Source organism: Athene cunicularia (assembly GCF_003259725.1).
Source record: "Athene cunicularia isolate RWA chromosome 15 unlocalized genomic scaffold, athCun1 chr15_part1, whole genome shotgun sequence".
NCBI classification, from domain to species: Eukaryota; Metazoa; Chordata; class Aves; order Strigiformes; family Strigidae; genus Athene; species Athene cunicularia.
This window is the reverse complement of record NW_020799121.1, coordinates 4,329,197-4,342,522: the sequence shown is the minus strand read 5'-3', so window position 1 is coordinate 4,342,522 and position 13,326 is coordinate 4,329,197. Positions and strand designations below refer to the sequence as shown.

The 13,326-nt window shown below is 49.5% G+C and overlaps 2 protein-coding genes across 2 annotated transcripts in view; both read right to left on the bottom strand.

The window, feature by feature from the left end:
- Positions 1-3,942, bottom strand: part of UNC119B (unc-119 lipid binding chaperone B) — a 10,691-nt gene extending 6,749 nt beyond the window's left edge. Inside the window, exon 1 of the mRNA XM_026859928.1 lies at positions 3,933-3,942. Coding sequence (XP_026715729.1) covers positions 3,933-3,942 — 10 coding nt within the window. The remainder of the gene's footprint in view (positions 1-3,932) is intronic.
- Positions 1,271-10,704, bottom strand: MLEC (malectin). Its single transcript, XM_026859780.1, has 4 exons — positions 10,238-10,704; positions 8,710-8,886; positions 8,497-8,554; positions 1,271-7,310 (listed from the first exon to the last, which is right to left on the bottom strand). Exons 1-4 carry the CDS (start codon positions 10,400-10,402, stop codon positions 7,081-7,083), a joined length of 630 nt encoding a protein of 209 aa, XP_026715581.1. The 5' UTR covers positions 10,403-10,704; the 3' UTR covers positions 1,271-7,080.
- Positions 10,705-13,326: the final 2,622 nt, after the last annotated feature.

The following is a 13,326-nucleotide window of genomic DNA, read 5'->3' as shown; positions in this document are numbered from 1 at the left end:
ACCCACCGGGGCGGCCCCGGGCCCGGCGGCGACGCCTCCTCCGGGGGCTGCGCGCAGCGGGGCACGGAGGGGGGCGGAAGGTGGGAGTTACCTGAGGTAAAGAAACGCACCGAGCCGGCCCCGCCCGCGCTGCTCCCCCTCCCCGCAGCCCCCGGCACTGTGAGGCGCCACGCAGAAAGGCGGCAGTCACCCCCTCGCCGCGCGGCGGGAGCACCCGCGTCTCCCGGTAATCAAATCACGGTCTGATTACAGCAAGCGGGTGTCCCCCGGAGGGCCCTGGTCCTTTCAGGGGAGAGTGACAAGCACTCTTCAGCAGGGGGGTGCCATGGAGGGCACACCCCACTGCTGCCCTGGCCTGGGGACACCCCATCTGCTGTCCCCGGGGAGCTGGGACCCAGATCCAAGCAGGAACAGTGCATCCCACAGGAGCATCTCACTGAGGAAAGGATCTTCCCAAAAGAGGGGCTGCCCACCAGCCTGCCAGAGCCACTGAAGAGCTGCTAAGAATCACCTCCATCCCTTCAGGGAACTGGGGCAAGAACAAGAAACATCTGCATCCTCGTTTCAGACTCCAGCCAACATTCAACATGTTCAAGATGACTGGAAACAGATTTAGAACAGTGGTTAGTGACGTTCACTGCTGCTTGTAAGCAGCACGTGCCTGCTACTGCCAGCTGAATGCTATTTCAAACAAGCTTGCCCATGCCAGTGCTCTCAAATCCTCCTCGTTGCATCGGGTTTGGTCCCTCCATCCTGCGCCCCAGGAAGGACAGACCAAAGACCCAGGCTGACTGGAAGAGCAGCTGCTCTGCATGGGCCAGGGTCCCTTGTCCCCCGAGAGCAGGCACACAGAGAAGGAAAGTGTAACTTTCTGCTCCAGCTGCAGCCTTCTGACCACCTCTGATGCAGTTTCAAGCTGAAGTCGGGGCAGCTTGTAAAACCCCAAAGGTAGATTACATCTCTGGTGTTCCTGATCTGGGCAGGAAGCAACAAGGTCCACATCAGCACTTTTAAGAGGATGTTGTACTGTTCAACTTGCACTTAATCGCCTAGAACAACTGGCAAGAGAATACTGGAGCTACACCCAAGGCAGGCAGCGGCAGGGAGAGGCTCTGGGCTGCAGCAGTGGTGGGATGTTAAACTGCATCTCGGCGGCAGCCCGCAGTCCCCTCCGCAGTGCAGTCAGTCGCAGCCTCCCACACCGTGAGCCGTAAAGCACAGGGGGCTCCTCTGCCCCCACCACTAGAAAAGAGGGACCACCTCATCCAAGTGACAATATAATTTTGTTTATTTTCCTTTAACACACTGCTGGTTAAAACTGCCAGACAGTAGATTTCAGAACATTCCCTCAACCGAACATCCTGGGGAAATTAAAAAATAAAACCGCTACCATGTACCAAAAATAAAATAACCCACCCCCACACCCATCTTTTCCCCCAAACTAGTCCCTGCAAAGCCAATGCAATCAGAAATAGACATCTGTGCTTTTCACCCAGGGCTCAAGCTTGCTGCAAAATCAACTAAAAAAAATGTCACTGCAAGTTGTTATAACACAAAGCAATGGACAGTAAAATAAAAAAATCCTCCTTAAAAGCCCATTGTACTGGTGACAAGTACAGATGGAGATCTCTCCCCACACTGCTTTAGCCTTTACAGACAACCTAGACCTGCAGCTTCAAGTAGTTTGTGACACGTCGTTAATGCCAAGGGCACGGGTCACTTCCTCGCGTCCCAGCTTACACAGCCGGGCACTATGGAGCAGTGGGCTGACCTGCCAACGCTACAACCTGCTACGACAACGGGACCCAAACATCAACGCCACCTGCCCAGCATCTCGCAGGCCTGGCTACTGCTTCCTGGCACAGAGCACAAACCCTGCCTCTGCTCTCACAGTCTCTGGGGCTGCTTTACCAACCTGGCTGCTTCTCAAGCGGGAAAGCCCCAAATACATGAAGCCCTTGTAGAAACCACAAAATATTCAAGTCCCCACTTGCCAGCAAGTTTCCAGACGCTGCTCCACTGCAGTGCCCTAGCTGAGGAGTTGCTATAGTGTGACAGAACAGCCTGGTAGCCCAAGCAAACACATCCCCACTATGGGTGACTGGGAACAACCCCAGGGCAGAGACCCTGCGTTTCCTCCATTCACACTCTCCCCAGTTAAACGGATTCAAGCTGTACTTCACCCCTTGCCTTGAAAACGCCATCACACAAACTCTTTAGCAGAGACTTCTGGTGTCTGCAAAAGATTCACATTTTCTAATCAGCCAGTACTGTTTCTAGGAGGGAGGAAAGCACTTCTGTTTTGTTGATTTTTTTTTTTTTTTAAATAAAGCACTTTTTTGGGAAAAAAAAAAAAACTATCAATAGCCTGCAGTAGCATCCCACTGATCAGACTGGGGACAGTGCCACCACATCCCTCCCCCTCCCACATCTTCCCCCCAATCTCCAAAAATAGTATTTAATATACAGCAATAAACTCTGAGCAAGCCAGAGCCCCGGAAGACATGGACCTGCTTTCACCTCTCCCATCCAGCCCAGCACCATTTCAGTGCAGTTGCTACTATACTCCTGGGACAAATCCGTTTGGATCCAAGGTGAAACACACATGCCCCAGCCCCGCTGGGTAGGGCGTGAAGCAGGGGTGCAGCACAGGAGGCCTATTCGTGTAATCATGTTTCTGAGCCTTCACAACTCCAGCCTGGTGGTGTGTTTGTGCTGTTGAGAATACTTGTTGGAGCCTATTTGGGACTAGCCAGTGAAGACAGACTGGTGGAACCAGGCTGACATTAAAAAAAAGCATCCTTGAATTGTATTAGACTTTGGCATTTGTTGTGGAGATGCAGAAGCGTCAGTAGGTAAATTAGCTCAGTGCTGGCCCAGCTCCCATTTCCCTTGGATTCTCAGCAAGGATATTTCCCTCCCCACCAAGTAAGTGCAAGAAGCAGACTGATCTCTCCCACGTTCAAGCATCAAACAGAGCCTGAAACACTTGGTACTTTGCAGCTGCTCGGAACCTGTCTCACATCAAGGGCTGAAGCTGCTCTGCTGGTCCTCTCTCTCCTCCTGCTGTTTTCTGTCAAAGACAGGCCTGTTCATACCATACTTCCCATATCAAGACATTTCCCTGGCTGTTGCAATTCCATTTCAACTTAAAGGAAGGCCAAGGGATAAAGCACAGGTCTCTGCTCCCTGTTCAGACCCAAACAATGCAGGGCAAGCCTTCAGCAAGTGAGCTTGGGGGGCAGGACCCCTCAAGCCACACTGCACCCAGAAGCTGTGAGCACCACACGACAACCAGGACCCAGCCGTGACTGACTCAGCTCCGAACTGCAGACACGCAGGCACCAGACTGTCTGGAAGTTCTCCATCCTGCCTTCAGGAGATTTCTGGGGGGAAGACCAGACCTGAAGGAGCTCTTCCAGTTCTTCCATCCCCTACTAGTTTGTTTTTTTTTCCATTGACCTCAAGGGCTGGAACCAAAGATACTTGCTCACAGTTCTCTGCTTCAGCTGCGACCTCTGGAGCTGGCATCCAGGGACAGTGAGACAGTCCCCAGCTGATCACGAGGGCAGGGAATGTCTATCCCTTGGAGAAAAAGAAAAAACAACTCAGAAGCTCCTTAAAAAAAAAGAAGCTTCTTCAAATAGACTTTTATTCAAAGTCTGAGACAAAGGCACCAAAAAGAGAAGGGAATTAATTTGGCTTTCTGCTTACTGCCACCTGGGATACTCAAAAGGGTCAGAGCGCTGTTGTTTTAGTCACACACACAGAAGGGGAAAATGTCCTAGCTTAAAGGTACAAGAGGGGCTGATGAGGGGGTAATTAAAATAGGCTTTGGAACCACTACCCTGCGGCTGGATCCAGGCCCAAAACATGACCGAAGGTGTCACCTTCCCCTTTATTAAGTGAAAGCTTTATTAAAATTGCCTTACCTGCCTCCATCTACACAACTGCTCCACGAATCAAGCCAGGGTCTGTTCTGACCCAGCTCCCCACACTGCTGCACAGGGACTGTGCTTCATCTGCCTGCTGCTGGCAGGAGGCAACAAAGCACAAACAGGCCTGCCTCTAACTGGTCTCAGTTAAACGACGTCTTGGATATTCCCTCTAACACCTGTGCTGGAAAGCTACAGTCAACCCAAACTTTTTCTTTCCCTGGTCAGGACCAGGTACCTCATTATACCCATCTGGCTGGCCTGCAGATGCTAGCCAGAGACAGCAAGGGGAGCCAGCCTGAGCATACCATTCCCAGTGAAGTGCTGACTGGTTATCCCCCACCATCCTCCCATGTTCCTACATGCTTTGTTTGAAGGCTCCTTCCAAGGCAAACCTGTCAGGAGGGGATGGACCAACAAACAAGGAAAACTGCTCATAGCACCATAACAGGATCAGGAACTCCCCAACCATCCAGATGCCAGCTTTGTAGTCAAAGATGCATAAAACGAGAGCCAAAACAACTAAATTGAAGTCATGAAGGATGTACTATTTCTCTCTTATTCAAGTAAGAAAAATTAATTTGAACTGAGCAACTGGAACACAACAGATCACCCTCTGCACAGCTTTGCTTTAGGGCGGCTGATGGCACCAAATGGGTGCCCTGGTTGCCAGGAGAGGCAGGGATAAACTATCCTAGAAGACTTGTCTGACTTTTGCCCACCTAAATGCACGCCCCTTTTCTCATACTAGGCAAGGTGCAGAGATTACTGGGTGAGCCACAAGAAGCTGAGTGATTCCTTGCTTCAAGGATGCTCAAATAAAATGCAACCTAAAAGGCCTGGAGGAAAACAGCTCCTTACAGAGAAGCTTGCTGCTTTCAAGCCCAGGTTCTTTGCTTAACAAATCAGCGCAGTTCATGCTTCTCAAAACTGATAAAGATCTAAATGTCTCCTTGCTCCAGTTACAGCAATCCCCAAAACACAGGAGAATCTCTGCAGGCACTGTCACCAAACAAAACAGAGCTCATATTTTATAAGAGTTTTCTAAGTACTAGGATTTTAACAGCAGCTAGAAGATGAAGCATACAACTTCAAGCTTACCGCCTTCTCATCCTAAAGTTTGTTCTTAAGATCTGCTCTCTCTAAATCCTGTCTTCTTCAATGTGGCAGGGACCCTCTTGCTTCTCCCAAACTGGCTGTTACCACTTGTGCAACTGGAGAGAAGGGAATTGAGGTCCTACTACTTGCTTTTCAGCTCAGACACAGAACTAGGGTCAGGCCTATAGCAGCGATGTATGCAATCAGAAAGGCAAGGTTCGGTGCCACTGCTGCAGAGAGCAGAGCTTTGACACCTCCCCCAGCTCCAGTTCTGGAGCAAGTGAGCTGGCATCTCACATCACAGCTTGAGGGTTAGGAGGAAGCAAAGGATTCAGCTGCTGGGGCCCAGCAGACCAAAAAGGCTGCTCCTATGGTTTCCTTTCTGGAAACTAAGGAATTCTGCTGACCCTCCTCAGCTCAAAGAAAGGCTGAGCCACTGCAGGGGATCAAACTCCAGAACAACCACTAGGAAAACTCAGGCCCAGGAGGGAGGAGCAGCAAGGGAGGATACCACCCAGTGCCACTGCTCAGGGTAAAGAGAGAGCACTTCTGAGAACAGAGATAGCAGGAGGTAAAGTGTCTGTGAGCCCAGAGCTCACCAACATTGAAGCTGACCCACAAGGACCCAACCCTGCCTGGCACAGATCCTGCTCCAGCACACGTCTCCTGCCAGCCCGAAGTGCTCAATATGTCAGAGGCCAAGGCCACAGGAAGGCAGCTCCCTGGAGCCTGCAGCTCTGCTCAGCAGGCACAGCGAGGGCTTCTGCTCTGCTCAGCTTCTGTCAGGCAGACACAGGCTCTGCATGTGGAAACAGACACCTCTTGCAGAAATATCCCCGGGGGAAGCGGGTGACCTTGTCTCCAGTGTTCTGCTCACTTCCAGATCTCTGGAGGGCAACAAGCCACCTTGCTCTACAGTACTGAAATGCTGGACACCTGCCCCTTGACTACAGTGCCCTGATACACAAAAGGCCGAGCTAAGTGAAGCCGCTGACCAGCTGCACTGCACTTCCCAGTGCTGCAGGCAGGCCTGGTCCCTGCGACAGGCAACGAGAGCCCACAGGGAGCACCCGCAAGGTTGCTTCACTCTGTCCTACGGCACAGCCTGTTCACAGTCACCGGGCAGGGAGCTAACCGTTAGGAAGGTCAAGGAATTAGTCCAGAACCTCCTCTCTAGATCACCTGATTCTCAGCTTCTTCCAAAGGAGAGGTCACTTGCTAGAAAGGGCAAAACAAGGAACTGGGCTTAAAATGAAACCTTTGAAAAGAAAAGGATATTAAAGGAAATAAAAGCCATAATCAATACAGAAAACTAGTGCATCTGATCAGACGCTAACGTCAGCCTCTTGCAGGCTACAGCAGAATCCCTCTGCGACAGATCTAACATTACAATTGCCAAACTAGGAAAGTCTCTCCCAACTGGTGCAGCAAATCAGGCCAGATAAATCCCTCTGCTCCTGGCGCAGCTTGCAGTCTTAGCAGGGGAATGTCTCCACAGAGGCTGAGCAGCTAGCTGGAGTCTTGGTATCTTTGTGCAGGTGAGTACCATACATCCTGTTGCACACATCTGGGGAGATGCTGAGCCAGGCTCCGTCCTCCACAGTTGTTAGTCACCCAATGGCACCACAAAACTTCCACACTTCCGGACAAAACGTGTACCCAGGCCTGGTTTTAAGGGCTGCTTCCCTGCTAAGGAACCATATTCCACCCAGCAAAGGCAGAGATCTTGCAGCACATGACTTTCTCTCAGTGTCGGACGTGGCCCAGGACTGGTAGCATCAGCTTTCAACAGCCAGGACTCAGTTTACTCTTGGATGCTCCAGGGAGAATCAGAGGCTGCACATGGTGTGAAGGGGAAGGCGAGGGCCTCACTGCTTGCTGGCAGGGGGAAGGTAAGCTCCCTCTTACCTGGACCTGCTATTCATTCCAAATGAATTTTTTTTTTTTTTCCTTAAATTATGAACAATATGGAGAAATTGAAAGCAACCGTGTTTGGTCCAACTCCTTCCCTCCCAGCCCCTTGGCTGATGCTCTGTGGGGCTTGCTCTCACAATCGGCAGAGGCAGAAGAGGGTAGGAATGAAGACACCAAAGGCCACCAATATAGGAAACATAAGGCTGCTGTTGTCCGAGGCATAGGGGTTTGGTGTGCGTGGGCCTGACTGAACCCGGTTCTTATTTGCCTGTTTTTTAACACTGGAGCCATCATCATATTCATCTTCATCATCATCTTCCTCTTTTTTCTCCAGACCTGGGTGTGGCTGCAGCTTTGGAACATCTGTTGGAGAAGACAAAAGGTTGCAAGGAGGCAGAATGTAACCTGGGAAATGACCTGAGTCACTCCCTTCCCCTCTCCCTGATCCAGCATGAACACAGGCAACAGGGCACCCGACACCAACCAACACCACGGCCAGAGCACCCCACAGAATAGGAGCATCCTCCCTCAGCAAGGCTCACACCACTATTCTTTCCTCTGTGACGCAAGAGCATCTAAAGACCCAACTACAAAAAATCCAGCATCTACCTCATCTACACGTCACATAGAAGTTACAGCACAAAAGCACGCTTACAGCATACACAGATACCACAGCTGCTCAGTGAGATCTAGTCAGGAACAAGCACCTGCTGCCTGTGGGACCAGCAGATAGCGGTGCACACAGGAATAACCCTTTCCACAAATGGTCCTACCTCAGATCACTGCATCCCCTCAACCCCAGACCTATCAGAGCAGCGTGGCCCAACCCCACTCAGATCCACTCCTCTGAGCCTGGAGCCTGAACTGCAGAACCCACACACAGTGAGGTGCCACCTGCCCACAAGGTTACACACCAAATCTTCAGCAGCACTTGGCAATCCCTGACCAATAGTAAAGCAAATTGATGCTTTGGTCAGAGATGGGTCCTCAACCTCCCCAGTTCAGGAGTGAGAGAGGCTCCAACTGCAGCACAGACTTACAAAGAGGGTGATGAAAGAGCAAGGACTTGACTAACACTCCACTGCTATCCACAGGAACTGATACCTGGGAAAAAACACTGCCTTGTCCTCAAGCTGAGAAGGCAAAACAAAGCTCCAGGTAAGAAACACTTAACTACCAGCTAAAAGATCTCTGTAAATTCCTTGTCTGCAGGGCTGCTGCTAACATCCAAGGCCAGAGGGAATTTATCCGCAGCTATAAGCTAAGACTAACCAGACATGTTCCCTTCTCCTCTGCCCCACATGCAGGAAGTCCTGAACCATACATTTTCTTTTTTTCTTATTCCAAAAATGACACAGCTTTGTGCACTTGGAGAAGCAGGAGGACACTACACACCTATTTCACTCTGCAACTGCACTCTGTGGGAACTTGCTGTGAGAGAAACAGCTTTGCCAGAGGCGGGTCAGCAAGAGCTATGATCTCATGGTCTGAGAAGCAACAGGCTGCTGTCCAAGCAGGAAGAGCCTTCTGGCTCAACAACTGTGCTTACCTTCCACTGTTCCTTGCAGGATGTATAGGGCACAGATTTTTGGATTGTCATAGTAGCCCTACAGAAAGAAAAGAAAGAAGTCAGTGCTGCAGCTTTGAGGCAAGAAACTCTCCCCACCTACTACCACCTCCTCTTCCAGCATACAGCTGCATCACATGGCTGGGGAAGAAGGGGAAAAGGAAGATCAGAGCTCTGCCCAGAAAAGCTTATTACCTTTACAAACTCAATGTGGAGCTTCCCCGTGAACGTGGAAACCTCTCCCTGGACACTTAGTTTCCCCTTTTTGATACTCATGGGAATGATCTCATCGTGAGCTGTGCTGTGTCCAACTCTGTCAAAAATGTCCAAGTCCTTCACCACCACGTGGCCATTCAAGCGAACATCAAATACCTTCAGAGTGGAAGAGATGACAGTGTGTCAGAACAGATTCAGGCACGTGATGGTTGAAGGGTGAACAGAACAGGAAAGGTCTCTGCTCATTATACACCCAGGACCAGAAAGTACTGCAGCATGCACTGTCCCATCATGCATGCTCCACTCCCTTGGGAAGGATTCAGAGCCCAAAAGCAGCCAGGTAAAGATACTGAAGCTTTAACATTGCTTTCAAATACCCTGAAATCTGCTGCCTCCATTTAAAATAACCCCTGCATCTGCTGTTCAGAACTGAGGACAGCACAATTTTATTTTGGTTTATTCATACTTTTCTTTCAAAACCCTCCTTCAACCTACTGGCTGAGGACCTGTTCCTAGCACCCCAGGGTGGCTGTGACACCCCACACCCTAGGAAGTTAAACCATTTCTAACTGACAACCTGCAGCAGAGCAAAGAGGAACCAAGCTGGTGAAGGATATGGAGTTTGAAGGAGATAAAATGTTAAACTGCTAACCACATCTGTGAATTCAGAGTGAAAGTCCTCCTCAGGGCTGTAATGACTCAAACTTCACTCACCATCTGGGGAATCCCAGCAGAACCACATGAAGGAAGAGGAACCAAAGATGCCTCAGTCCTTCAGTTTAATCTGAGGCCGTTTTTTGCATCCATTCTGTAAGTCAGCCCCACCAGTTCTGTTCCCTGAAATACTTCTCTGGCAGGAAGGCAGCACAGTGCTTAAGATGAAGTCAGGGGAAAGCCAGACTAAAACACACACCACTTCTCTCCCAATTTATCACAGGGCTTTGAGTTCTTTGTGCTTCTGCTTCCACATCTTTACATAAGGAATTTCAAAAGTGGACAAGGACTGTTCTTCTCTAAAGAGCAATAGAGAGGGTTGAATTTAACACTGTGCTTTTGGGATCAGTTCAAACGAGTATCAAGTTTTATTACATTTGTAAAAATTGCTTTAAGTTAGTTATTTAACCCAGATCACTTCCCTGATTCAATCTGTGCAATACTTCCTCCAGCACAAGCATGCTGTCAGGTCAGGAACAAGTCTTCAGGGAAAAAACAAAACTACTTCTTCTCAAAGTCATAACAGCCTAAACAGATCGTAAACCTCTAGTGCCAGTTATGTTTAGTTGCATGTTTGAATACTCTGTAATGCAGTTTTCCAGGCCAACTGTGTATCTGAAATGTAGAAGAGAGCTCAAAGTTTCAGAGCCCATAAGAGCTCTAGAAACTGAAGTAACTATTAGTGCCTTATTTCATTCCTTCTCCAGCATGCAAAGCAGCAGAAGCAACTTGGACATGCACAGTCTTAGCCAGGAACTCAAATCAAAATGACAGGCAAGGAGCTGTTGCTTACCTTCTGTTGAGACTGGGCAAAATAGACCTCTGCAAACTTCAACACCAGCACATAGTCACCCTCCTCTTTGATGGGAACTTCATAGCCAAAGGTTTCCTCATTGTAACGCTCAGTCTGGTACAGAATCTGATCTTCCGCATTGGACCGCAAGATGGGCAGCTTCATACCGTAGTCAGAAGCTGGGTTTCAAGACCAAAACAGTGAGAGGAAGGGTTAGTTTCTAAGGCACGTGGAAGAGACACTTTATATACTCTTGAAGTGCTTACCTCCCTAAGTGGGGTTAGCATTTGTCAGACCTGTCTCCCCTCCTTGCTCTGACCAGGAGGCGGCACTACTGGAGCAGAAGCAGAAGTAGCCAAAGCCCTAGAACCCAGGTCTTGTAGAAAAACAGGTCTGGACCTGCTGCAGTTTAAGTAAGACACAGTAAACTCACTCATACCATTTCAGAAAGAAGAGTCTGTTTCACAAACAGGGCACAGGGCCAAAGGACTTGGCCATTGACTCCTGCTTCAAAGAGGAAAAACACCTAGAACATTTTTACAACATTTTCAAATTACAAACTCCGAGGACAAAACCCAAACAGTCAACATAGGACTGACTCAACTCATTCATTCAACAGATCTTAAGTTAGCAGCTGATGGCATCAGGTTTGAGAGACTATCCCTCCTCAGGTGAAAATCTGGGGAATGGCAGAAGGGTAAAAAGCATAAGATATCTTAGAAAACCCCTTCTCACCACAGCCACACAACACCTGCCAGCTTGAAGACAGGAAGAAGGAAGCAAGAAAGATTAACAGAAGGGTTTCAAGAGCACCAGCAGCTCCATCAGCTGCTGTTCTCACAGCCATGCAGCTGAACCGGGCACTGTCTGCAGACATCCCAACAGCCCCCTGAGAAGGGCCCAAACAACATTCCCAAATGGGACAGTAACTGAGAAAAATAACAGAAATCATAAAATTTGCCTCTTCTCAGTCATTACTTCACCACCTCTAGAGCAGCCCTCAAAAGACCTTAACCCAGCTTGCATTTCAATGTGTCAGGATTACTGTACAAATGCAAACTGATGCATGTCTTGAGAGCTCAGAATCAAGCAACCCCCCAGTGAAGCAAGGGCAGGAGGGAAGGCTGTGGATACCACCTGCCCACTGGCATTTCAGACAGGAGTTGATCCAGATGAAGTTCTCTGCTGACACTTACCACTTCCACCCACCCCCATTTCCATGGGAACAGACACTGCATTGGCCAAGACAAAGCAAGAACTACTAACCCGGCGCACGTTGCCAAAGATGGAGCCAATGCAAACGAGCAAGAGGAAATTAATGCCAGTTCTTAGTCTCCTGTTTCACACAGAGCTACACTCAGGCAATCTTCTCTTTACCACTCAAACCTGGGCGCAAAGGCTGAAGACTAATCACTAGAAATAGAGGGTGAAAAGTTTGACCTGTCCTACACAGATATTTCAGCTACATATTGCAGTGATAACAAACCAAGGACTCCACAGAAGTCAGCTCCTAATTAGAGAAAAGCCTCCATAGGAAGAAAGTCCTTTACTATCCAAGAAGGTAACTGGAGAGGACTACCTGTCACCTGCGTATCAGAGGTCTGTTGACACAGCTGTGGAAGCGAGCCTGATTTGACAGCCCACTGGGTGTGCTGAGGTAGCTCAGAGACAAGCAGTAGGCATTAAGCTGCAACTCAACTATGCTTGGCACCTGGCTATTCTGTAATTGCCATCAGCACATTTTGTCCCTTAGGGCACAGTGTCCGGACTGAGGCTTGAGGGGAAAAAAAAAAAAAGGGTTTAATTTGCCCAGAGGTAGTACAGCCCAGAAACGCTAGGCCTAGGTTGTTTCCTCCCAGTCAGCCACATACTTCTGCTGTAGCCATTACATGGTTATCAACACTGAGAGGAGCCCAGAGTAAACTCAACAATGGTGCAATAAAAAGCCACTGAGGGAAAAGCAGCTGAAAGCTCAAAGTCTCCTCTGCTGTGCCTGGCACCGCTGGCTGAAGCAGGATTATTGGAACTGCCTGTTGTTCAGAGGAGACACCACAGGCTTTCCCCAAAGGAAGAACATGCCATAGTATGCTTGAAAAAGACCCTTTTTTCTCTAGAACTCAAAAATAAATTGTTCAAGTCCACAGGTCTGTGAAGGGAAGCTGACCTACAGCAATCAGGGCACCTTGTGCAACTGGGACACCAACTTCCACAGGTGTGAAAAACTCCTAACAAACCATATTAATATTTAAATGTGACCTCCCCTGTACCCATTGTGCACAAACAGCTCTCCATTCGGGATGGCACTCACTCAGGGTAAGCAATGGCAGGCCTTGCTGTATAACACAGGATAATCCTCACCATCCTACAGGGAAACAGGGAAGGTTAGACTTAAAAGTCAACAAAAAGCTCATCTTTTCTGCACTCCAGCACTCACCTGTAACTGACAGCAGGAGCAGCTCAGCACAGTTCACTTTTCAATAAATTTCTGAATCAACTAAGTTTTTGTGCACCCATTATCAGAAACACGCAGAAGTCACACAACCAGAGTGATTTCAGGGGAAGCAGGAAAAGGTAATCCAAGTGCAATATTAGTTCTCCATCCTATCCTTAGTGGTAGATAGAAGGTTTTACAGATTCAGTAGTTAGAGCAGCTGCTCATATCCCTTCTGCTTCTACTTCTGCTTCTGCCCCTGTCCTGCTCTTGAACACCCTGCCAGGAGCAGTGGAGCAGAGCAGGCAGCTGCACCTCCCTCCCGCCCGGCCCCAGCGCGCAGGCTGCGCTCTCCTCCCTGCCGGGACCGGGCTGCTGGCGTAGCATCACCCCGCACCGCCAGCGGCTCAGCTGCGCAGAGCAGGCAAAGCATGTTCTCACTTTGCGGCGAGCGCTGCGGGCTGGGCTTCAAACTGGCAGATCGTGCTGTGGAAACTGGGGTCTTTCAGTGGAAAATGGAAAAAAAGGAGCCAGGCGGCTACATGCGGCCGGTTTGGCAGCCTGACCGCTCCCGTCACCTTTCCAGCCGAAATTCCACTCCAGCCCGCGAGGAGCGACTTCCCCTCCGGCATTACACCTGTCTCTTATACACCTTAAC